Source organism: Candoia aspera, chromosome 4, assembly GCF_035149785.1.
Source record: "Candoia aspera isolate rCanAsp1 chromosome 4, rCanAsp1.hap2, whole genome shotgun sequence".
NCBI classification, from domain to species: domain Eukaryota; kingdom Metazoa; phylum Chordata; class Lepidosauria; order Squamata; family Boidae; genus Candoia; species Candoia aspera.
In genome coordinates, this window is record NC_086156.1 from 58,240,792 (window position 1) to 58,265,944 (window position 25,153).

The 25,153-nt window shown below is 37.7% G+C and overlaps 2 protein-coding genes across 2 annotated transcripts in view; one reads left to right on the forward strand and one right to left on the reverse strand.

Annotated features, from left to right (window-relative positions):
• Positions 1-25,153, forward strand: part of CNTNAP2 (contactin associated protein 2) — a 1,282,126-nt gene that overhangs the window by 1,109,545 nt on the left and 147,428 nt on the right. Inside the window, exon 15 of the mRNA XM_063304201.1 lies at positions 6,578-6,705. Within this exon, the coding sequence (XP_063160271.1) occupies positions 6,578-6,705 (128 nt within the window). The remainder of the gene's footprint in view (positions 1-6,577; positions 6,706-25,153) is intronic.
• LOC134498064 (uncharacterized) lies at positions 10,238-12,660 on the reverse strand. Its single transcript, XM_063304199.1, has 2 exons — positions 10,488-12,660; positions 10,238-10,298 (listed from the first exon to the last, which is right to left on the reverse strand). The coding sequence occupies exon 1, from the start codon at positions 11,859-11,861 to the stop codon at positions 10,992-10,994; it is 870 nt and encodes a 289-aa protein (XP_063160269.1). The 5' UTR covers positions 11,862-12,660; the 3' UTR covers positions 10,238-10,298; positions 10,488-10,991.

Here is a 25,153-nt window from a genome sequence, read left to right on the forward strand (position 1 = left end):
ATACTTACTGTAATGTGAATAAAAAGAATCTACAGGTTACCACAGTGGAGCAAACTGACCAAATTACTTTTGACTTACTCAGTCTTGGTGGCCAAGATCAAGACCCCTGCTATCCAGTCTTATTTTAATTTGTTTTTAAATACAACTAAGACAATAGGAAAACACAAGATGCATCAAATAGAGTAATGTCTTCTGGCAACTTTTCAGATATGCTCCCTTGTAAAGTAGAATGCAAGATCACTGTTAAGTTTTAAATAGGTTTAAGGCTAACTGAATACACTTTTGCCTCGTGTTTCATTTCAGACTGAGATGTTTACATACACTTTAAAATATATACACTAATCTTTTATATCAAAGAATAAAAATAAATTATATCTTCATGTAATTTCAACATGAAAATAATTCATATGTGAAAATAACAGTAATACAAAATAATTAGGGTTTTTTTTAGTTTTTCAGTGGTTTATTTATACATTTTGCATAGAAAGCTAAAATTAACGCATTATTATACTATGTCAGCACTTGCTTTTTGGAAGATTATAACAGGCATCTCTGGCAGTGCAAGATTCTATTGATTCCCATTAGATCAGAATCCACTCATAGTTGACAAAATCCACCCAGCTTCCTTCTAAGCTACTTTTCTCTGGGATCTAGTCACCTTTTAATATGGGTCTACTTACTGTCCCTTTACTGAAGCTTCCTCTTTTGATGCCTAATCCTGTTCTTTAAGTTCATCTGTGCTTTTGCTGAGTTGTTAATAAATGGTTGCCCCAATTCTAAAAAGATACTTTGCTGCCAATTTGTGCCTTATAAGGTTGCAGTCTAGTAATCTGTTTTAGCAGACTCTGTCCCTCCAGACTGAATTCCAGATATGGGGTTTAAGGTATCCTTATTTTTTCCATTGGTAAAAAGGGACTGACCTTTTGGCTTTACCCTTATAATGCTGGTTGAGGGGAAGAAACAAGATGGTGACAGAACGTGCCACCTGAAAGAAATAACTGCTCTTTCTCCCCTGGCTCTTCTGGTTGGGTAGGTTATGCCTTATGGTAAATAAATCTTTAACCATGATTTTACAACCCTGTAAATGTCTATACTTCAGGGGAAGTAAAAATAATAAAAGCATTCAGAGATATTATCCTGTTTACTGTTTACTGTTTATTTCCCATTCCTTTATTGACTAGAATTATTTGTTTCCCATTTCTTTATTGACTAGAATGTATCACTTTGCAAATGTAAACATTTTTGAAGAGAAAGGCTATTTTCAGTTTAAAAAAAACTTTCAAAATATTTAAACAATGGGTATTATTATCTTGGTACTAAATACTTCATTTCTGATTATTTCTAAATATCTACAATGAAATCAGAATTCTGGACATGTTCTGTAATTAAATCAGTTTCATTTGTGGAATGTTAATACTTTAAGCACCCAGCATTCTGATTAGCTCTGACTCAACTGAAAGTCCCCCTGCTTGTATCAGTAGAGGTTTTTCCAATAAAAATACTCAGTGCCTGTTTTTTTAGAAAGTAGGATGGTACCTATAAATAAGCTGATGTGACAGAATAGACTTTGAGTATTCCAGTTTGATATTCTTCTGAGGAGAACAGTACTTGGCAATAAATTTTGGGATGCTATATGCCTTCTTACTATGAGTACAGTTCTTAGTAAGGATGACAGAGATGGCAGATAGACCAATTTTTGACCTCCTCGTAAGGCACAGTATTCTTACAAGATATCATACATGATTACAAAACACATGCAAACACATATTACAGCAAGGAGCAAATCCAAAAAACAGCATCAAGTACAACTAAATAAATGTTCAAGCTATGAAACAGTGGCCAAGGGATAAAATAAAAGGCCTGCAATAACACTTTCTGATCCATTTCTCCAGAAGAACTGAGTCTGGGTAAAATTATGCCAGGCTCTGAGCAATGGTCTAGAAGGTAATGGTATCAAAAGCTGTTTGTCCAGAAGGTAATGGTATCAAAGGCCAAGGAAAATAAACAGGGTTACTTACACCCGTCCTTGTTGAGTATAAATCATTCACCAAGTTTACGAAGGCAACTAAATCAAAATGGATTTAAATAATCAGTGTCATCTAAAATATAATAGAGCTGAGAGTTGAAATGCTTCCACCTGACTGAGACCCTGCTTAGAAACTGTGAATTGAGCAATAATTTCTCATAGCCAAGGAAATTAAGACTCAGCATCTTCAGTTGTGGTTTCACTACTGCCTTCTTCAGGACTATCAAAACTATCACATAACTGGTCAGTTTCACTAGCCAGAAGAAACAAGGATGGAAAGAGAAGATAATCCTGTAAGCAGCCTGTCACTATCTTCAGTCTGCATATGCTGGAAATTATCCGAAAGCAAAAGGACCAGATAGTACCCAACTTAAATCCTTCTCTGGTTCTCTGTCAAAACTGTGGTATCTAAGCCACAGATAAGAATAATATTAACAGAAAAATGTATAGCACATTTATTCCAATAGGTTTCCAAAAGTCTAGCCAAGTATACTGGCCTCTAGAAAAAACTCATTACCCAACATTATAAAGGTGTAATGTAGTAAAGAAATTAGTTTTTGCCACCATCACCAAGCAGTTCCAAAATTCTTCCTAACCTTTTCTCCATCTAGTTTTCATCTTGCCTTTTTGTTACTTGTAGACCCTCAGAAAATGACTGATCCTAATGTTCAGATCCTCATAATACCAGGAATACCAGAACTTCATGGTTTGGCCAAGGTCTTGAAAGAACAATTGTACTAATATCATGTCTTCTTCTGGAGAAGACAAGTACATGGGCGAGCTCTGAAAACACTTTTTTGGGGACATCAGAAAACTATACTGATCCATAACCTATCAATGACACACCATTAAAATCAGTATCACACTCCTGAAAGGATTAGAGACAACTTGAAGCCCAAATCAAATTTTTGGATCTATGGACGCATTAGAAGTTTTGAAAAAGTATTCTCTCTCAAAAAAAGGCTTCCATTAGAAGCATACTAATTCACAAAGTGATTACTCTGATGGGCATAGCCAATCACAAAATATTTTCAGAAAGCAAACTAGAGATGCTGAAACTCAGATTACTGGCCAAAATAACTTGTTAGCTAATTCATATTGCACAAAGCCATTCTGCCTAGACCAGTCCCATCTCCAAACTTACTTCTTCAATATAAATTTTATTAAAAGTTTTACAAAGAACATAAAAATTAACATAAACCACTAAAAATTAGAAGAAGGAAGGGAGGTTCCAATTCCTTTTGCAGAAAATATAAGTATAATTACAAAATTATCTCTTATTTTCTGATTACAAAAAAGGCTCACCTTTTTCTATTATCCAGGGGGGTTTTTTCTAATCGTCAAAACCACAAGTCATAAGTGTATTTTTTTCTCTTTCATAGAAAAAGTCTATAAGGGGTTTCCAGTCAGCCATAAACATATTGTTTTTTCTCTAATCAAAGAAGTTAATTTAGCCATCTCTGCAAGTTCCATCATCTTCACCAAACATTCCTCCGTTGTGGGTAGTATGGAACCCTTCCACTTTTGAGCATGCATTTATCATATATGAAGACAAAGCCATCTCCAAACTTCCTCATAATCCTATGTTCCTAATACTTGAAATTCACTTATTCCAGTCACTTCTTTTTCTCTTTCATTTGGAATCACTTGTCAAACATCTTCACCTTAATACCTCCACAAATCTACATGCCACCTCAACCCCAGGTTTTGTAGGGCATTTGTGTTTCACTATAAACAATCAAATAAGTCTTGAACCTGAGCATGGGCCCCCACAAAGGGGATGAGTAACTAAATATGCAACATGAAGTCCCAACACAAACCCTGTGACTTATGTGAAAAGCCAGGGTTTGTCTTGTGAAATCATGAAACACATTTCACTATTGTTTCATCATCTTGGTTTGAAGATGCCTTTGACCCTAGGTCTCAAAGTCGTTCCTGTGCCAACCAAGCTGCTTTACCTACTTCATTTGATTTTAATTGATTTTAATTTAATTTTCAAAATGAAGGGAAACCAGTACCAGCCTCAAATACAATCTGTTTCCAAGAATGTCTCCTACTGAGTCCTACTGAGTGCCAGCGCTTGCTTTGCCTTCTAGGAGATGACTGCTTTGTGATTGGCCATACCCACCTGTCAGCCCTTCAAGGTATACATTCAGGAAACAAGATACCACAAGAAATACTAGAACTCTACTTTACCTGATATAAGCTATAATAACAGAATCTTGAAATTCTGTCAGTTCCCCTTACCTCCATCTTATACCAAAGAGAATCAAGACAAAGCAACTTTAAGTTTCTTTCTCACACTGTATTATTTTCCCAGGCTGAGCTCATGTTTTGCTAACACTCTCTGCATATCTTCTCCAGGATCGTCTCTGAGTTAATCTACACCACTGCAGCACATCAGAAAAGATACTAAATACAAACAATGTTATTTATATTTGAAAATTATATTTAGAGTTTTGAAGGATATATTCATATTTAAAATGCGTAATACTCCCTCTCTCTCTCTCTCTCTCTCTCTCTCTCTCTCTATATATATATATATATATATATATATATATGCGCTGTATGTGTGTGTGTGTGTATTTGTTGTTGTTGTTGTTGTTAGTTGCCATCGAGTCATTTACGACTCATGACGGCCCTATGTATAACAGAATGAAATGCTGTTGGGTCTAGCACCATATGCCTGACTGTTCCAATGTTTGCATCCATTGTTATATGTATAGATAGATACAGATACAGATACAGATGATATACAGTATATTCCTATTTTCCTATATGAATTTGTACATTTCATACATATTTGTGTGCCTATACAGTATATCTTTGTACTTATGCATAAAGAAACACTTTTGGTTTCAGGGGGATTTCATTATTATTCTAAAGTACATTTTTTCTGTGATTAATTTGGGCTTACATTTTATTGTTTTACTGTATTGTGCTGCTTATCTGCTTATTTGATTTTATGGAATTTTAATGTGGCTTTGTGCTATTATATTTGTTGTTGGGTTTTTTGTGATTTATAAACCACTTTGGGAGAACTTGTTCTGAAAGATATTCTTGAGATAAATAATAAAGGAAAAATAAACAAATACACAGCAACTGAAAATAAAACAGTCCGGTACTTACATCCCCTGTTTTCAGACAACAGTTTAATGCTATTTTAAAAGCATACTAATTAAGCTTCTAATTACCCGCCTAATCACAGATGTTAGGCAACCATTCCAAAGAGACAACATTCTAAAACACAAAAGTTATTTTCTTAATTGCTTTAATTGTACTTCCTTTTTTAAAAAAAGAAAAATATGTTTTCTTTTGCATCACTTCAAATGAAACTGTTGATCAGTGGTGACCAAGCAAACAGTTAATGCTATGAAACATCCTGCAGCTTTTGTTATTGTCAGTTAATGAGATGGGCCCACAATCTCTGGAAGATTTTCAGAATAGCTGAGTATCTTAAAACACATTCCTGTGATAAATCCTTTTGCACATTTCCTATTTCTGTATTTTCCTCCTTCCACTCTCCCTTTTTTCTTCTTTCTGCAACCCCTCCCCCCAATAAACTAAGATAGATACTATGTGATAAATGAAGGTACGAGAGTTAAATCCAAAAAACAATGAGCAGAGCCTGTTGTACTATTCAGGCAATAAATCCCCAAATATAATTCAGCATGAGAGGAGCAATGAGCTCTCCCATGGCCAACTTGTATCCAGGGTATCACTAAAGGACTGGTCTTCACAGTTGCAAAATGATTCTTTGCTGGCCTCCACATGAAATGGACCTCTCTTCAGCAACGTCGCCAGCACAACTTAGAGAGGGGAATGGCTGATCACTGCTCCTGATGAGTTGAATTCTACACCAGAATATCTAATGTATTTCATTAGATTTCCAGCCTCAAAACTGTAACAATGTAACTGAACCATTCTGCCTGCTAGTTCTCCTGCCCAGAAGTATCTAAGGCAGTGTTTCTCACCTCAGCAACTTTAAGAGGTATGGGCTTCAACTCCCAGAATTCCCTAGCATGCTGGCTAGGGAATTCTGGGAGTTGGAGCCCATACCTCTTAAAGTTGCTGAGGTTGAGAAACACTGATCTAAGGGGAAGATTATCAGTTCCTGAAAAACAAAATCCTTGAGCCTGGTTGAATCCCCTAGAGTAGGGTGAAAGAATGGGACCTTATACTGGAGGGTGGACCTAGAGGATTGAAGACAGCAATAAAGTAATATTATATTTTTAACCACTTCCAGCCACCTGAAGGAAAAGGGCAATAAAATAATCATTATCATCAGGGCATTGTGCAGGTGAATGGAGAGAGACCTATAGGAACAATAACACATATCAGGGTTCCACAGTATTTCCATGATAAGTAACTCTAGATTAGCAACATTAAAAAAGACTCTTGGGAACCATCTGTATCTTCATGGAATTTATAGGAAAGGTTAACTGTGTTACAATAATATGGCTTCACTTTTTCTTAGGAATGACCCATTTCACTACACAACAACTCTATTAAGTAAGTTTGATTTTTTTTCCTTCCTTTTTGATTACACAGGAGAAAAGATGCTGGTCTTTTATCTTACAAAGACCATTTACCTGTCAGTCAAGTGGTGGTTGGAGATATTGGTCGGCCAGGCTCAGATGCCAAGTTAACTGTAGGCCCTCTGCGTTGCCATGGAGACCGTAAGTATACATGAAAGATTTCCTGATTTTATGCTGTGGTAAAATCTACTTCCATTTGGCTTCTTAAAAAAGCAGTCACTACATCCTAGGTGAGGGAATTGAAGGTATTAACATCTACCTATCACTCTTGCAGATGAGGGTGGATTGCAATAATTCAGTGAGATCTTGCAACATCTGGGAATTATATCATGACCAAGAATATCTGACTAAGAGAAGTTTTGGCTTGATAAAGCCCTTGAAGATATGTTTATAGATGATCTATAGCAAAAGATACCAATAATCTTTTTCAAAAATTTATCAAGAAATTATTTTATAGCGAATATATATGCTTGGTTTTGTTCTTAACTCTAGGCATTCATCTTTATTGCAGAGTATATTAGGTAACTTTGACTATTCAGCTAAGTATACAATGATATAAGCAGTAATACAAACAGCAGCAGAGCAACATCTAACATCTGTGATGCCGCTGAATGCTGCTGTTAATGCCATTAGCACTACTATTTATATTGCAACGAACTAACTTTATAGAGATATAAATAGCAATGTTATGGCTAAGTACATCATTCGAAACTTATATATAAAGTTAATATCAGTGCTGGTGAGAATCATGAAGGAATGGATTTTGATACTAAGAGAGGCTATATTATTTAGTTATCGTCCTCTCTTGGTCACGTGAGTGAGATTAGCAGAGTACCATCCTTTGCAGCATAGACTTGGAAGCATAAGACAAGGTTGGTTTAACCTTCTAGAAAACAATAATCCAGGATGCTTTTAGGCAAACTGGATTTTCCTGGTATTGCCCCTTTTATCCCTCTTAAAATAACAAACACACAGATTTGTGAAGAAGTAATATTTACTCACATAATCTAAGTTTCAAAACAGCAGTAAAGTCAAGGCAGATTTAAAGTACTAACTAAGTTACTAAAGTAGAATATCTAGGCCTAAAATGGAGTCAGAGCTGCAGAGCCTCAGACATACACGTGCTTTCAGATCGGATGCATGATGAAGAAGAAGGAAGTGACCACACAGAGTTCTCTCTAGACAACTACTCAGGAAATCTCCATGAGCCTCCGCCTCCTTTTATGTGCCTATCTAGCAAGACATGGATTGTTTGTTTTGACTGCAATAATATCCCACAACCCTCTTCTCAGGCAAACAAAAAACAAGTTCATGCAAATTTTAATTAAACCAACCAGAGTCCCATTTTGACTCGAAGGTTCTGAAAACTGTCTCTTGGTAGAGGCTTGGTGAGAATGTCTGCAGTCATCTCTTTGGTATGGCAATAAATCAAGTCCACAAGTCCATCCTGGATAGCCTCACACATGAAGTGGTACTTCACCCCAACATGCTTTGTTCTTGCGTGGAATTTCTCACTGTGACAACTTTAGGCAACTCTGGTTGTTCTCCATGACACGAACAGGCTTCTTGCACACTAACTCAAAGTCTTCAGTCAGTTGGTCAAACCAGGCTATTTCTCTGCAAGCTTCTGTAGCTGCAATGTATTCGGACTCTGTAGAAGACAAAGCTATACAATTTTGTTTATAACTGTCTCAAGAAATGGGACCATGTGCAAGCATGAAGACATAACCACCTGTGGATTTATAGTCTTTTGCATCCCCAGCCCAATCAGCTACTGTGTAACCTACCAGTTCAAGATCACTGTCAGCTGGCAACTTTAATTTACAGTTTGCAGTACTTCTTATTTATCTGACAACTCTCTTAACAGCTGTCCAGTCACATTCAGTGGGAGCATTCACTTTTCTGCTCAGAATCCCCGCTGCATTCGCTATGTCTGGCCTACACATTATGGTTAGGTACAAAAGTTTCCCTATTGCTGACCTGTATTTGTTGTTGTCAGGTAAAAGCTCTGATTCCTCTTGATCCTTTAGAAAATCAGTAGCCATAGGTGCGGCAACTGGGTGCGCTTCTTGCATCTGCAGGCTCTCAATCAATTCAGTGACCTTCTGCTTTTGGCTCAGAAGAAAAGAACCATCCTCTCCTCTTTCTACCTGAACTCCTAGATAATAATGCACTTCTCCTAGTTCCTTGACTTCCACATCTTTGCTTAGATGCTCCACTATTTGGGAGTAGTTTCTGTCATTTACAGTTGCAATTATCAGGTCATCGACAAATGCCAGAATGTAAGAAAATTGTCCATTATTGCATTTGGTCTATAAACACTTGTCTGCATGGCCTTGCTTATACCCCAGCTGTGTTAGCATGGTGTGTAGCTTTTCATTCCCTGCCCTAGCAGCTTGTTTTAGTCTATAAAGCCCCTTCTGGAGTCTGCATACTAAATGGGCTTGATTTGGTTTGATAAAAACTTTGGGTTGTTTCATATAAATCTCCTCTGAGATTTTGCCATATAAGAATGCAGTTTTTATGTCTATGTGCCTCACTTGCATTTGCTTTGAAGCTGCTATGCTTAAAAGCGTTCTGATGGTGGTGTATCTGACTACTGGAGCAAAAGTGGCATCATAGTTTTTTCCATACTGTTGACTGAATCCCTGTGCTACAAGCCTTGCTTTGTAGCTCTGTACTTTCCCTTCTGCATCCTGTTTGACTTTAAAGACCCGCTTACTTCCAATAGCCTTTTTCCCTGGAGGCAACTGGGTAAGAGTCCAGGTCTTGTTCTGGTGCAGTGCATTCATTTCCTCCTGTGCAGTATCCTTCCAGAGACGTGCTTCAGTGGCTGGCATCTTTTCTATTGCTTCCCAGTTGGGAGGCTCTAGGGGTTGCGTCAACCCTGCAAGGTAGGACAGTCATGGTGGTGGGACACCTCTGTTGGATCTCGATGAGCATCTGGTGTCCTGGTGTTTCATCAGCTTCCTCATCATCTTCCAATGCAGGCATCTCCACATCAGGCTGTTCCTCTTCATCTCTGGTGCTGCTGTTGGGAGTCTGGTCCTCTGAGTCTTCTTCCTGCTCATGCCCTGTAGATGTAGTCATGACTGCAGAAGGCAGATCTGGACAGTTACACATTTGTGGTGGAAACATGAGATCGTGTGTTTCTTTCTCTGATTGCTCAGAAAAATCTACAACACTTCCTCTTTTGTCAACTTTGCTGTGTTCATCAAAATAACTACGTGTTTTGAGCTGACTTGTCCCATTTCAAGATCCATAACTCTGTAGCCTTTTCCTTCAGTGGCATAGATGTCCTTTTGTGCTGTGGAGTCTAACTTGTGCCTATTTTCTTTGGGAATATAACCATAGGCAAGGCTTCCAAATACACGAATGTGTGGCAGATTGGGAATTCTCCCATGCCAAAGCTCAAAAGGTGTGCGTGTAGCTCCTTTGGTTGGCAATCTGTTTTGGAGATACACCGCAGTGGCAGCTGCATCTCCCCACATGCGCTGGGGTAGAGATGTATCTTTTAACATGCATCTTGTCATCTCTGTAGTGGATCTGAACTTTCTTTCTGCAATCGAGTTTTGCTGTGGTGTGTATGGAACACATTTCACATGTTCAATTCCTTCCTCTTCCAGGAGGGTTTCCATTTCATGTGAACAGTACTCACCCCCGTTGTCAGTCATGAAACTTGTTGCTTACCATGGCAAGATACTTCCTGAACATTTCTTGTGTTTGATTCTTTTCTTTGAGAAAATAACACAATACAATATCTTGAAAAATCATCGAGAAATATTAAAATGTACTTATTTTTTCCAACTAAGGGAACATTCAGTGGACTGCACACATCACTGTAAACCATATCAAGCACTCTGGTACTTCTCTGTTGAGTACACAATGGAAAAGAAGGTTTGACATTTTTCTTTGTGATACACACTTTGTTGTTGTTGGTAAAGTGTTTAGTGCTACCTTTATTCCTCTTGCAAGCTTCTTGCACTGCAAATCCATTATGGCATTGATGTCTCTGCGTCCAACTCTCCTGTGCCAAAGTTGTGGGTCCGTCTCATCCTTCTGGTCTGAGCATGCCACCTTAGCCAATTGGGGTTCTGAAAGATTAATCTCATATATACCATGTATTAGACTTGCTTCAGCATACAATCTCACATCTTTAGACACCTGGCACACATCATTTTCAAATAATATACGGAAAGCTTTTCTGGCCACTAGAGACACTAAGCATATTGCAGTTTAGTTCTGGAGTATACAACAACCGCTGCATGGGATTCTCTTTTATCTCACAACCTATTTTGCACTTCAGGACTCCTGACCCTTCGCCATGTGCCTTTATGATTTTTCCATCTGCAATTTGAATACTGCTACCTCGTGATGGGTCAATACTTTTAATGTCCTCAAGGAAGTCCTTGTCATGAGTGAAATGACTAGAGGCTCCAGAATCTATAATCCATTTGTTTGGCGTCACAATTGTTGACAGTTAAACTCTTTTCTTGTAAGAGAATACTTCCCTCATTTTTCCCTTTTCTTTTGTTTGGCTGCTTATATGTAGGGAATTTTTGTGACTTTGGAGCTTTGCAAGCTTTAGCTATATATCCTTCCTTATTACAATTGAAGCACATGATTTTCTTTGGTGTGGCTTTGGCCTTCGCTTGGAATTTAGACATATAGTTTGAATCATTGGCCTTTGCATTTCTGGTTGGAGATTCTTGTCTCCTTTCCACACACTCTTCTCTCAGATGGGCAATCACTTTTCTTAAAGTTAAGTCTGTCTTCCCATCCATAAGAGTCACAAAAGTCTCAAACTTAGGTCCTAGTGATCCCAGGAAATAACAAACTTTCTGTTCTTCCTGCATTGGGTATTCTGTGAGTTCTAGTTTTTCAATAATTGTCAAGAATTCAGTCACATGACTGTTACAGTCTGTTTTGGATACAAGTTTCAACTTAAATAAGTCTCTTACCCACGCATGGTGAGAGCGTTTACTTGCAAATCCATATGACAATTCCAAATTCTCAAGGATCTGGGCTGCAGTATTACCCTTCTTAACATGGACCATCTGTACATCCAAAATGCTGTTCAGAATTATAGCCACTGCTAACTTATTCTGCTTCTCCCATGTCTTGACTGAAGCTTTAGCTTCTTCAGTAGTGCCAGTAGGCTTTTCCTTTTCGATACAATTCAAGATTTCCTTAAGATCAAATATAGCCTCTAGGCACTTTTTCCATTGGATAAAATTGTTCTCTGTGAGTCTGGGTAGCTTGAGGCTTCCCTCATCAATGTGATTCTGATTGGCCATCTCAGAAATCAAAATCTGAAAAATGTGCAAAATTCAAAAATTTAAATTTAAATCTCCAATGAAAATTTTAAGATCTTCTCTGCCTAGCTACTGCTCTGTGAGGGAAAGGTAGGGGTTAATTCCTTTCACAATGGAGACAATGGAAGTCACCATGTGCTCACCAGGAAATACAAAAAAAATGTCAGCTTTGAATCTTTCTTCTCTTTTAAGAAAATCCAGTGACATCCACTAAAATATTTCAAATTTTGTCTCTGCTGGGCCCGTAACCCTTTGAAGGAATGGATTTTGATACTAAGAGAGGCTATATTATTTAGTTATCGTCCTCTCTTGGTCACATGAGTGAGATTAGCAGAGTACCATCCTTTGCAGCATAGACTTGGAAGCATAAGACAAGGTTGGTTTAACCTTCTAGAAAACAATAATCCAGGATGCTTTTAGGCAAACTGGATTTTCCTGGTATTGCCCCTTTTATCCCTCTTAAAATAACAAACACACAGATTTGTGAAGAATTAAAAGTAATATTTACTCACATAATCTAGATTTCAAAACAGCAGTTGCAGTAGTAAAATCAAGGCAGATTTAAAGTACTAACTAAGTTACTAAAGTAGAATATCTAGGCCTAAAATGGAGTCTGAGCTGCAGAGCTCAGACATACATGTGCTTTCAGATCAGATGCATGGTGAAGAAGAAGGAAGTGACCTCACAGAATTCTCTCTAGACAATTACTCAGGAAATCTCTGTGAGCTTCCGCCTCCTTTTATGTGCCTATCTAGCAAGACATGAATTGTTTGTTTTGACTGCAATAATGTCCCACAAATCATCCATTTTAACAAAGGTTGAAGTCATTTTGCAAATCAAAACTGCCTTCTTTAGTATGTGTTTGAGCTTGAAGCCCAAACAAAGAGGTGTAGATCTTCCATTTTCTGAGTTTTTAGTTTAAGTTTATCTATCTACTATATACAAATGAAATACAAAGCAAAGCTCACCTCACCTTTCCCTGGAAATGGATTTCCTACTTTTGCCAATATTCCTAGGTTTAAAATATGTGCTCAGTAGCATCAAGAACTTCAGTCCCTTATGCCACTACTTCTCATCCTAAATTGAATATTCCTCATGTGCACCTCACATACACATATACTCATATTTCAATATATTTCATCTCGTATTGTTTTAAATTTTGATGACCGCCTTGCTGCTGCCTACTTTGTATGGTGTCTTTATTTTATATTTTATTGGATATATTTTTAACATGAATTGCATTATTTATTTTCTCTGTGTGCCTCTGTGTTTACTGTTAACCACCCAATGAGCTACAGCTATTGGACAGTTTAAAAATTCCAATAAATAAATAAATAAATCTTGAGGTGTGTTATGATGTCACCGCAATGCATCAGTCGTTGCCCTCAAAAGCTATTGGGTGCTTACTAACCCATTAACAAGATATACTGTTGCCCTACAATATGCAGACTACAGCACACGATCTCATGAATAGACCCTGGACTATGGTTGAACATTGTAGCTTGAAGCCAAAACACAATGCTGACCCCAAGGTCCAATATGTTCTAGCATACTGACGTTGTTGGTGCATAACTTGTCAATGAAAAACAGCAGCGCTAAATAATTTATCATTTTGACATCTCTATGTCCTTGACGCTTTTAATATAATAAAATTATTATAGCTTGTTCTTATAATAAAAAAATAATAATTGCTGTTACTATCATTTTTACTTGTAGTAGTATTCATGGTAGAAACATTTATGTTTCAGTCATACTATTTTATGACCCTGACAAAACCAACCCAAAAGTGGTTTGACTGGCAATATCACTTAAATGTTTTGACATAACATTCATTATTCAGATCTGCATTGTGCTATTGAGCATGACTATTCTGTATATTTTTGCCTCAAGCCTTTTATATCCTCAGCCAAATTTAGAATGTGTGCCTTAGAAAATGATTTTTCCACCTCATCCTCTGTCCTTTGCTATAAAAGCAATAGCCTTGCTTTATATCATCATTTTTCCATACTGTGTTTTATATTCACATATTATTTGTCTGAAGGAATTATACTGGAGGGAAAATGAAATCAAAACTGATAATTAACTTCAAAACAATTATTAAATAGATTTCACGTGCTTTAGTTCTTTAGTGTTGGGGTATAAATTAATATCTTTTTATTTTAAAATCATCAGCAATATGTTTTCAATTAAAATAAATCCTTATGTGATAATTTTCTTAACATTTTAAAATTGAACAATGTTCATTTCTTTAATGTTTCTGGACCTTTAAGAATCCTTCTGTTTTACATGGAAAATATTCCCTCGATTATTTCTAACGTTTCTGTTTTATTTGGGGGCAGGCAGGGGGTAGGGGATTGAGTTCCTTTTCCATCTTCCTAGCTAGCAATGTGGGAAAGTTTTCCACAGATAATATTAGTCTTCCAATTGTTGAGCATTTATTGTTGTATGCCTGTTAAGTTCATCTTTATCTGTTAACACCTAATATCTAATAGATAGCCAAAGCAGGTAGTCATTCTTATGGCCCAAGTCAAAGATCTACAAATTTTGCAATGTGTCATTAGTTTCCAATTTGGATATATGGAAAAGAAGAAAGCAAAGATAGTTTTACATTATCTTGGAGCTCAGGAACCAGACTCACAAATGATATTATCTTGGTTAGAGAATATCCTGTCCATGTAGGAATCCAGCATGTGCAAAAGCCAAAAAGAAAAGTATGTTAGTTAATAGTTCTCTACAGAACCCATCATTGTTAATAAAGTCTATAAATGGATAAAAATAGCACCCTTGAAGCATCAGTTCCATGGTGTTGCATGTACTTCTGTATATTATCCCAAACCTGCTGCTAGCAGTGGCTCTGATAGGTTGTGCCATATGTACAATGCAAATGTCCTTTTTACATTAATCTTTTTCTTTTTTGAGTGTGAAATATGAATCCAATATACCAAAGAAACACCACTAGACCCAAGCTGCTATGTAAAATGAGAATTGCAATTTCTTATCAGAGTTTCACATTCAAAAATTTATTGTCCTTATTTGAAGATTAGGAGTACATTCTTTTATTTTCTTTTTTGTTTGTTTGTTTTTGCTACTTTATGTAATGTTCTCAAACATGTCATTCAGCTTTGCTCAGTGCTGAATTGGGAAGGCAATACAGGGTCATTTTTTATTCTTTCACTGAGCTCACCATGGGAGGATTGTAAAAAGTGTGTCCATTTTTACATACTGTTCTAGAAATTGGTCTTGTTCGAATAGTAAAATCAGTTCACAAGTTCATATGTTGCTTTTATTAGGATATTTTTTTATTAGTTCAGATTGGAAATACTAATTCTGTGACAGAAAAAAAATTCCATAGCTGTAGTTTTTAATTGATTTGCTCTTATATGTCAAATTCAGTCAGTCATTTTATTTCTGTCATTGACCAGCAAAACAAAACAAAAGGGTCACAGTTGATTAAAGTACAACAAGCTATCAAATCATATAACAATACAAGTAAAATTGTAAGTTAAAGTTTAACAATTTGAGGTGTAAAAATTAATATAGTAAAGTATGATACAGTTTATCTAGGGCAACTAAATAATTGTTTAAAATAATAGAATAGTAAAAATACCAGTTTGAAATATATAGAACCATTACATTACTAAAAGCTATGGGAAAGTTGTAATTAATATTATTACTGCATCTAGAAAAAATGTAGTGATGTAATGTATAAGGAAGAATAATACATAAAATTATGGTTTCAGAACTAAAAGTTATAGTCCAATTATAGTGAGTATTTATCTATATTTTTTCAATTCAATTCAAATCTTTATTACAGTCATAGACCAACATAACAAGAAAGAAGATGTTCAACATCACAACAACATAATACAGTAGTGTGCCAATTTAGTGGGAAGTAGTATTACAAGGAGAGTAATATTTCTCACCCTGCCATTGCTGTTCTTCCTTAGTAAGCATGCATAAACCCCGAGGCTCATCCTTTATTTTTAAATTTTGGGGCAGGGATATGTCAACTTGAATAATACTTATTTATTTGTGTAGGAATATTTGTCCTGCTCAAAATAACCCATTACATAGGTATTATATTATATGAGGGGGAAAATAGTTATAGAACATTGCCAAGTACTTCATAATTAGTGACATGATACATTTATCAGTTCTAGATAATTTTTAAACCGGAAAGCATGCTTATAATAAGATACTCATGTAGTCTAATGGTTGAGCACTTACAGTAGTCATTCAAAGCAAAGTGTATTGCCCTTAATCAGATATTATTGGAGGGCTAATTTTGGTTACTTACTATGTGATTGTATGAACTACTTCTTAGGAGTCACCTCTGCAGTTCAGAAGTCATTCCACACAATTACAGTATAACAAACTTTCTCTTGGAATAGACTATGTTTGCAGCCTCTTTTTTTATTCACAGAAAACATTTCTGTTGACGTTTCACCTAAATGGTGTAATTCAGCCAAAGTTACATTCTTAACGTTCCATAGATTTCTGGGAAAGGGAGCTCTCTGTTCTCCTAGAAACAATAAAGATGCTTTAAAAAATAATTTTGCCTGCCCATTAAGTATACAAAACAGTGCAGTCAGTTGCAAACAAAGCATGATATGGAGTGCATATAAAACCATGTTCCTCCTCCCCATTTGAGAGAGACTTGAAAAAACCTGAACTCTCCTGGCACACTTGGGTTTAAGTACAGAGCTTATTCAAAGGTATCGTTACGTTCAGCATGCTGTTCATCCTGAGGTAATCATTGAGGCATGAGTTTTGCCACACTGCTTATCTGATGGAGAAAAACAGCTAACAATCTCACCTGAAACTTTTCCTCATATAGCAACTTCTTGCAAAACCCGTAGATCAGCAGCCTCTTCCATTGCTGGGTGCCTTCACACAAATCTACACAGTACTATGGATGACAAACTAAAACTACAAATAGTTTTTAGGAATGGCTGATTTCTCCTGAAAAATTAGCATTCTTGCTTGAAAGAGAAATACAGAAGAAAGCCACCACCACCCTGGTCAAAGGCTTATGTGTCTGGCACATGCAAGAGCGTCTTCTCCCTTGCTTCTCCCAACGATGCACTCCCTCATCTGTTGCATTTGTCTGTGAAGGCTGGAGCTGGCAAGGCAGGAAGTAAGATTTTCCATGAATGCTCTTGGGTGTGAATTTGCACTTCTAGAGAGAGATATACTGAGTATACTGTAACTCTGATACTGGCCCTCAGCATTTAGAAAATCTGTAAAATTAAATCTATAAAGACAGTTTTTACATGTTAATGGAACTGACACTAGCAGTATTTAATCTTTTCCATCACGTTTTTTTAATGTCTTGCTTACTTGCCAGAGCAACCCCCCCCCCAAAAAAAAACCCCTAATAAATAGCCAAAATGTAATGAGAATTCCTGTTTGAAGTGGCATGAGATTTCAAGTAAGGACAATGAAACCTTACAAGGTTTGTTATCTTGTGACTCTTAGAGCATTTTAAAAATAATGATTTTTTAAAAGTTAATTTTGGGGGCCTGTAGATGACATTGGAGGATCTTATGTGCTATGGCACTATAGGTGCCACTTTGCCCACACACAGCAGAGACTTTAGTGGATCCATCCACTTTTTCAGATACTTGGAGTATAGTCCTAAAAAAAGAATATTATCTGTTCACACACTGCTATTGTTGAAGGTCAGGGGAGTGGTAGAATGATATGAGGGGCAATAAGATTGTTCATGAGTGATGCAGGCATTCTTGCATTTAAAGGCCAATTTAGGTCAGATTACCCTGCAAAACTGAAATGATCCCTCACTGGTTTGGGGATATTAATATTTCTAATGTCAGATTTGTGTCCTTTCTCTATTTTGCATAGATATTGGTCATTCTTTCCAGTGTATAGTGTAGTGGGGCCTTGCTGATAAATGATTGCATTTACCATGTTGGAAAATAAGCATTTCCAACATGCACATTCTCCTGATCCTGTAGAAATATAAGATTCTGTAATATTGTAACTAGAGTAGATATAGGGCAAAATTAACATCTGTGAGATTTTATTCCAGTGTCCATATCACTGTTGTGTGATATCTCGTTAGCAGATTAGCAGCTAAATAAGGCGGCAGTCCCCACTAAGGTCAGTGAAAGGTAAGTGTCATTGTCCGAGAACGGTTGTAGTTCACAGATGGTATGTTCAAATAGGGTTAGCTAGATTATAGGTATAATGTATGTGTCCCAAAAATGCCTGGTGGTGTTTTGGGAAGTTGGAGGGAAGTGAGGTTTGTTAAAACTCTTTCAATAATATATTTCAGTAGCAAGCTGTTCTCTATAATCAGTTTAGAATTTTATCTATCCTTCTATCTCCCAGCTAGACCATCAACATACACAAAGGAGGTTCAGGAGATTTATACTGGCAGAAAATAAATTCTGATTAATTATAGCACTGAAAAGATTTACGCAGATTGATTTTGGCAGAGCTTTCATGACCCATGCTGTATTAAGCTTTCCTTAGATACAAAAAAAAGGTACAGGCTCCATCAAATTCAGTTCCACTACTAGTGACTACATGGACACAACCATGTGGGGAGAAGGAGCTTGACAACAATATGGCTTGCCATTGCCACCTTCTGGCTTGCAATGAGCAGAATGATGCTTTGCCTAAGGCAGTGCTGTGCATAAAGCATTGATTTTTTTTTTTTAAATCATCTGACTTTCTAAGGCCTCTCAAGATGTTTCTTGGCATGAGTATGCATACACAGAAGACATATCTGTTGTGGCTGCTACCAAAGCGATCAGAATGCAAACCAAGATTGTAGTCCTTGTTAGTCATTTGGATACGGTATATTAAATTTGGGTCACTTTGTTCTTCAAATATTTTTCTTTTCTTAGAGTTTCAGAAGAAAAAGAATAACCTGGCAAGTCATCCTACTAAAACTTTCTAAATAAATAAAAAATCCAGTCTATTGTAGTAATTTCATGTCAGTTAAAATGGCCTTATCTAAACCTATTTTATTTCAATATATCTCCTACCTTTTATTATGCAATAGGATTTATTGGGATTTACTACTTTTGTTTGATACATGATACTAAGAGGAAGCAACAATAAGAGAAGAATAACAAAAAGTTCTATGGGTGGGTTATGTTTCCTATGCTAAACATTATCTTCTATACAAAATATTCTGACTTTCCATTGTTTCACTTTTACATAGCATCTAATCTGAAACCATGACTGGTATGTATATCCATATTTTAATATAAAGGATTCCACTGATAAAGAATAAAAACCCCTTAACCACAGCAAAGTTGCATCATGATCTTGGGTATAAACCAAAGTATTAGCCAGCAAACCCCCTCTACCTTCTATAGTTGGAATAGCTGTAAGGAATTATCATCATCATCATCATCCATCTAATACTATTCCAAAAGCCAGTCTGATGTGGTGGTTAAGGCATCAAGCTAGAAACCAAGAGACCATTAGTTCTAGTCTCACCTTAGGCACAAAGCCAGCTGGGTGACTTGGGCCAGTCACTTTCTCTCAGCTTTCTCTAGGAAGGAGGCAGTGGCAAACCACTTCTGAAAAAGACAACTGCAGGGACTTGTCCAGGCAGTCTCCAAGAATCAGACACATTTGAATGGATTAAAAAAAAATACTATTCCATCTTAGTCCAATGTCCTTAGAGATCAATAGATTAAAGATAGAATAGATGAAGAGTTACATATATTTTTCATTTTCAGTGATTACCATGCCACAAATATGTAGCTTTTAAGCAGAACATTGCCTCTTAAGTTACTTGCAACTTACATAAGTGACTTTTGGATCCCGGTTTGCAAAAGAGGAAAATGATAACCTTTTGGAGTCACATTTTCACCTCTTGCGGATATGGTCAGTAGTTACATAATTTCTATTATTATTTGCTAACATGGAGGCTCTGTAACCCTGAAAGATGTACCAAAATGATATATGATTGTTGTCATCCAGGAACCACCACTATTAGTTTATGAACATATTATGCAAATTACAAGGCTTAGACAAGACATTGGAGCTAGACTGGGTATAATAGACAGAGGTATAGCTGTTCTGAAAGATGAAGTAGGAAATGGATGGTCTGAAGCTTCCAGATTATTTAAATCATTAATCACCTAACTTTAGGGTCTCCAAGTATATAAAAACACAATTTAATTAATCCAAATATTACTGGAAGTTCCCAGATGTACTGTCCCAAAATGTAGCACATATATCTACCAGTAGCAGGAACATTAGGTTCAGAAAGAAAATGAAGATGAACCCCAAGTGATAAACATGATGAGGTGATTTCATTAAAATGTGCATGTACTGTAGTGTTTTTATGATCTTGAAAAGATTATGTCTCTTACTGCACAATTCTATATGCATTGACTCTGAAATAAATCCATATAACTAGATAAAATACTGCTGCTTTAATTACAATTTTAATTCATCCTTGTGTTCTAAATTGAGGAACCACAAATCATAAAGCATATTTTTAAAGTTTGGTGCTTAACATACTGTTGCCTTCTTGCTTTGCTTGTCTTGTTTTTCAAGGAGAAGAGTTGTCCATTCAGTCTTGCACTAAGAAATAAATAACTGAAAGAAAGAGGAAGAAAATACTGTGGAGTACTTTAAGAGGTGCAGTTTCACTGAAGGGAGATTTCTGCTGTTGTCAACCGTAGAATTAGATTTCAAGGTGGAACTGCACTTTTTATAAACTCCATCTTATTTTGATAATATATGATCCATGGTTGCTGTCACAGAAAAATGGAATAGAATGTTCTAGTGCCCTTGTATTTTCTGAATGAACAGCACTCTTCTATGCCAGCTATCAGTGCAGCATGCAGAACCTAAGTCGATGCCTCTTTGATTGGATTTAACCACAGTTAGCTTGATATAAATATTCTTGATAATTTCTTAATAATTGCTTTCAGCCCGTTCTATTAAAGTGAATTTCTGAAGAAAAACTGGAGTGGTAAATCTATTTACCTGCCTTCTTTCTTTTAATGATCAGATTGGTATTTTCAGTGCCTTATCTATCTTACAGTTGTTTTGGTGGTTTGTTGCAAAAAGCCATACATTTAATTTTGCCTTATTCTGTAGAAATCAGTCTTCAGCCAGCTTCCAAAATAAAAACCCATATCTCCTGAAATTCTCTGATATGGGCATAGAAGGTTATTTAGCTACTTAGCTGTTTATGACTATCTGTCTATCTATCTGTTCAGTAGTGTCCGACTCTCAGTCACTTTGTGGATCAATGCTCTCCATGCCTTTCTATCTCTTACAGCTTCCTTTAATTCCATCGTAGTCATTCCAGTGTCCCTTCTGATGGTGTCAAGCCAGTGAGTCCTAGGGGGGGGGCCTTCTTCTTTTACCACTGACCAATCCCAACATAATTGTCTTTTCGAGTGAGCCAGCTCACGTAACATGACCAAAGTATGACAGTTTTTGTTTGGTGATTTTGGCTTCCAGGGATATTTTTGGTTTGACTCTGTCTAGGACTTCCTTGCTGGTAATCTTCGCTGTCCATGAGATGCATAGTAGTCGTCTCCAGCACCACAGTTCAAATGCATCTATCTTTCTCCTATCTGCCTTCCTCAAAGTCCAAGTTTCATAATCATACGTAGCTATTGGAAATATGATCATATTAATCAGTCTGCATTTGGTTGGGAGGCTGATATCTTTATTCTTCCAGATGTTATTTATACTGGTCATTGCTGTTCTTCCAAGCACTATACGTCTTCTGATCTCCAGGCCACAGTCACCCTTTTGATCAATTTTAGAGCCACGGAAGTTAAACTCCTTTACTGCTTCAATTACCTTGTTGTTGATCTTAACACTGACTTGCACGTTCTCTGACATTGTCATTATCTTTGTTTTCTTGGTTTTAAGGCACAATCCAAGTTTTTCACTTTCATCTTTGACTATTAGGATTAGCTGTTCTAAATCTTCTTTACTTTCCACCAGCGGTGTTGTATCATCTGCATAACGAAGGTTGTTGATGTTCCTACTGCCAATTTTTACCCCAATATTAGATTCTTCCAAATGTGCCTTTCTCATAACCACTTCTGTGTACATGTTGAATAATGAAGGTGATAGAATACAACCCTGACGAGTGCCTTTTCCAATTTTGAACCATTCTGTGTCCCCGTATGCTGTCCTTACTGTTGCTTCTTGATCAGAGGTCAGAGATTGTATCAGTTGGATGAGGTGTGATGATATTCCCATTTCTTTCAAGCAGTTCCAGACTATATCCTCTACTAAACATGGAAAATTTCCTGTGGTCTCCTACCTTAATGCAAGTGCTATGAAATAAGCATGACCACCAAATAATTCATAGTGTATAGGTCTACCTTCTATCCTATATTATAAATTGTATAATATCCATAGAAACACTGCAGCTGAGGTTCTTCTGGGGTGACCCCATGTCAGATTCACAGAGGTTTGTAGCATCAACAACTGTTCTTACAAGCAATGCAGGCACCTCAGTATAATATAGGCAATCAGTTCTGTACCATTGTAATGATTGCCTATTCTAGAACACCATCAGACTCATGAGCAGGATCACAAAGATATCTGATTTATTAAAGAATAGTATGCAGGATCACAAAGAAAGCTGAGAATGAAAAAAGCACGCCAAATGCAAACTAAAAACCCTTGGTACAAATGAAATCCCTCCCCCTGTAGAATCTTCCCAAGCTCACAATCCCAGGTGCTCCTAACGGCTTCTGATGGTCCACGGGAAAAGTCCTTGAGCAGAGCACATAACCCAAACACATTCCATTGAAATGAACATAGATACAGAGCTTGGCACAAGGTTTCACAGCAGCTCCCTCCCAAACAGAAACGCGCATCAGCGCCATGGCATGTGAAAGATTATGATGTACAGTGCACATTGAAACAGTGAACATGACATACTGCCCCCCAAAAGAAAGAAAACACTAAGCAGCAGGTTTCAAAGGGTAAGCCAAGTGGAAACGGTTAACTAAATCAGGAGCATTAACGTGGTGAGCAGGCACCCATTCAGTATGAGGAAAGTGTTTCCAGCGGATCAGATACTGGAGGGTGCCTCGAAGCCTGCGAGAATCAATGACCTCCTTGACTTCAAAGTGCTGTTGGCCATCAATCATGATCGGAGCAGGAGGAGGAGGTTGGGGATGCCAGCGGGAAGAGTGGTGGACAGGCTTGAGCAGGCTGCAATGGAAAACAGGGTGCAAGTGTTTCAAATTGTGAGGCAGGTCCAACTTAACAGTAACTGGATTGATAAGACCAACAATAGGGAAAGGACCAATGAACTTGGGAGCAAGTTTTTTAGAGGGTTGTGGGGACTTGATGAATTTGGTAGATAGATATACTTGATCCCCAATTTTGAAATCATGTTGCAAAGAACGACATTTATCGGCTTGAAACTTGTAAGCAGCCTGGGCATCAGCCAAAGCCTGTTCAATCACCGGCCAGGAATCAGCAAGCTTAACAGCCCAGTCAGAGGCAGAACAGGATTGGGGAGGGGGTTGTGGCAGCTCAGGGATGGGAACAAAGTTGTGACCAGAAACCACACAAAAAGGGGTTTGCCTGGTACTCTGATGGACAGCATTGTTGTAAGCCACTTTAGCAAAAGGCAGCAAGTCCACCCAATTGTCCTGATGGTAGTTAATATATGCTCTAACGAATTGTTCAAGGGCAGAGTTCAAAATCTCAGTAGATCCGTCAGTCTCAGGATGAGACAACATGGACAGAGCCTGTTTGGTGCCAATCAATTTTAAAAATGATTTCCAAAACTGGGAAGTAAACTGTGTCCTGCAGTCGCTGACCAAATGGGAGAGGCTACCATGGAGATGGTAGATGTGGATGAGAAATAGGCGTGCCAATTGCAGAGCTGATGGGATGGATGCACATGGAATGAAATGGGCTTGTTTGGAGAAAAAATCTTTTACAACCCAAATGACAGTTTTCTTCTGACTGGGAGGTAGTTCCACAATAAAATCCATAGAAATCTCATCTCAGGGACAGGATGGGCTGGCCACTGGCTGTAGAAGCCCCTGTGGTTTTCCTCCTTTTCGCTTTGACATGGCACAAACAGAACAGGAAGCAACATAGTCTTTTACATCATGCCTTAAGGTAGGCCACCAAAATTGACGGCGAACCAAATGCAAGGTTTTGACAAAACCAAAGTGTCCAGCAAGTTTATCATCATGGGAATGCTGCAAAACATCAGCTCTTAAAGTTTCAGGCACATAAAGGCGGTGTTCCACCCACGCCAGACCGTTTTCAAAAGAAACATTGTCTCTATTAGCTAGCAACCAAGTGTCAGATTTCACTGCCTGGAGAAAGTCCTTCTGTAACTGACAAGGAACTTGCACTTTCCGCTTCCCAGACGGGGCTGGGGGCGGGGTTGCCTGAGCACGGGTCTGGCTCCGGGTGACAGCAACCAAGCCCAGTTGTGGTTCAGTGAGAACAATCCCAACTATATCTGCCACGTGGTCAAGGTCCTGAGGTAAACATGACAAAGCATCGGCCAGAAAGTTTTTCTTTCCCGGAATAAATTTTAACTGGAAGTTAAAGCGACTGAAAAATTGAGCCCAGTGAATTTGTTTAGGACTGAGATGCCGGGGGGTGCGGAGGGCTTCCAAATTCCTGTGATCAGTCCAAACCTCGAAAGGGCATTTAGCGCCTTCCAGGAGGTGACACCAGGCTTCCAAAGCGGCTTTTACAGCAAAAGCCTCTTCTTCCCAAACATGCCACTGGCGTTCAGTTTCAGAAAACTTTCTGGACAAATAAGCGCAGGGTTTCAAGTGATTTTCAGAATCTCTCTGTAACAATATAGCCCCAACTGAGGAGTCAGAAGCATCAACTAGGACCACAAAGGGGCGTTCAGGATCGGGGTGCTGTAAAATAGGCTCAGCAGTGAAGAGGGTTTTTAACTTCTTGAATGCTGCCTGGCATTCAGGTGTCCAATTCAGCACCGCCCCAGGGTTTTTTACTTTGCGTGTCCCCCCCAAACCCTTGGTACGGAGTAAATCAGTAAGGGGCAAAGCAATCTCAGCAAACCCCTGGATAAATTGGTGATAGTAATTACTGAACCCTAGGAAACTCTGCAATTGCCTCCAGGTGCGGGGACGTTCCCAACTTAAAACCGCCTGAATTTTTTCAGGGTCCATTTCAATGCCCTTGACAGACACCCTATAGCCTAGATAGTCAAGTTGGGTCTTGTGAAACTCACATTTGAAAAGCTTGGCATAAAGCTTGGCATCTCTAAGCTTGTTTAACATCTGTTTGAGGAGGTG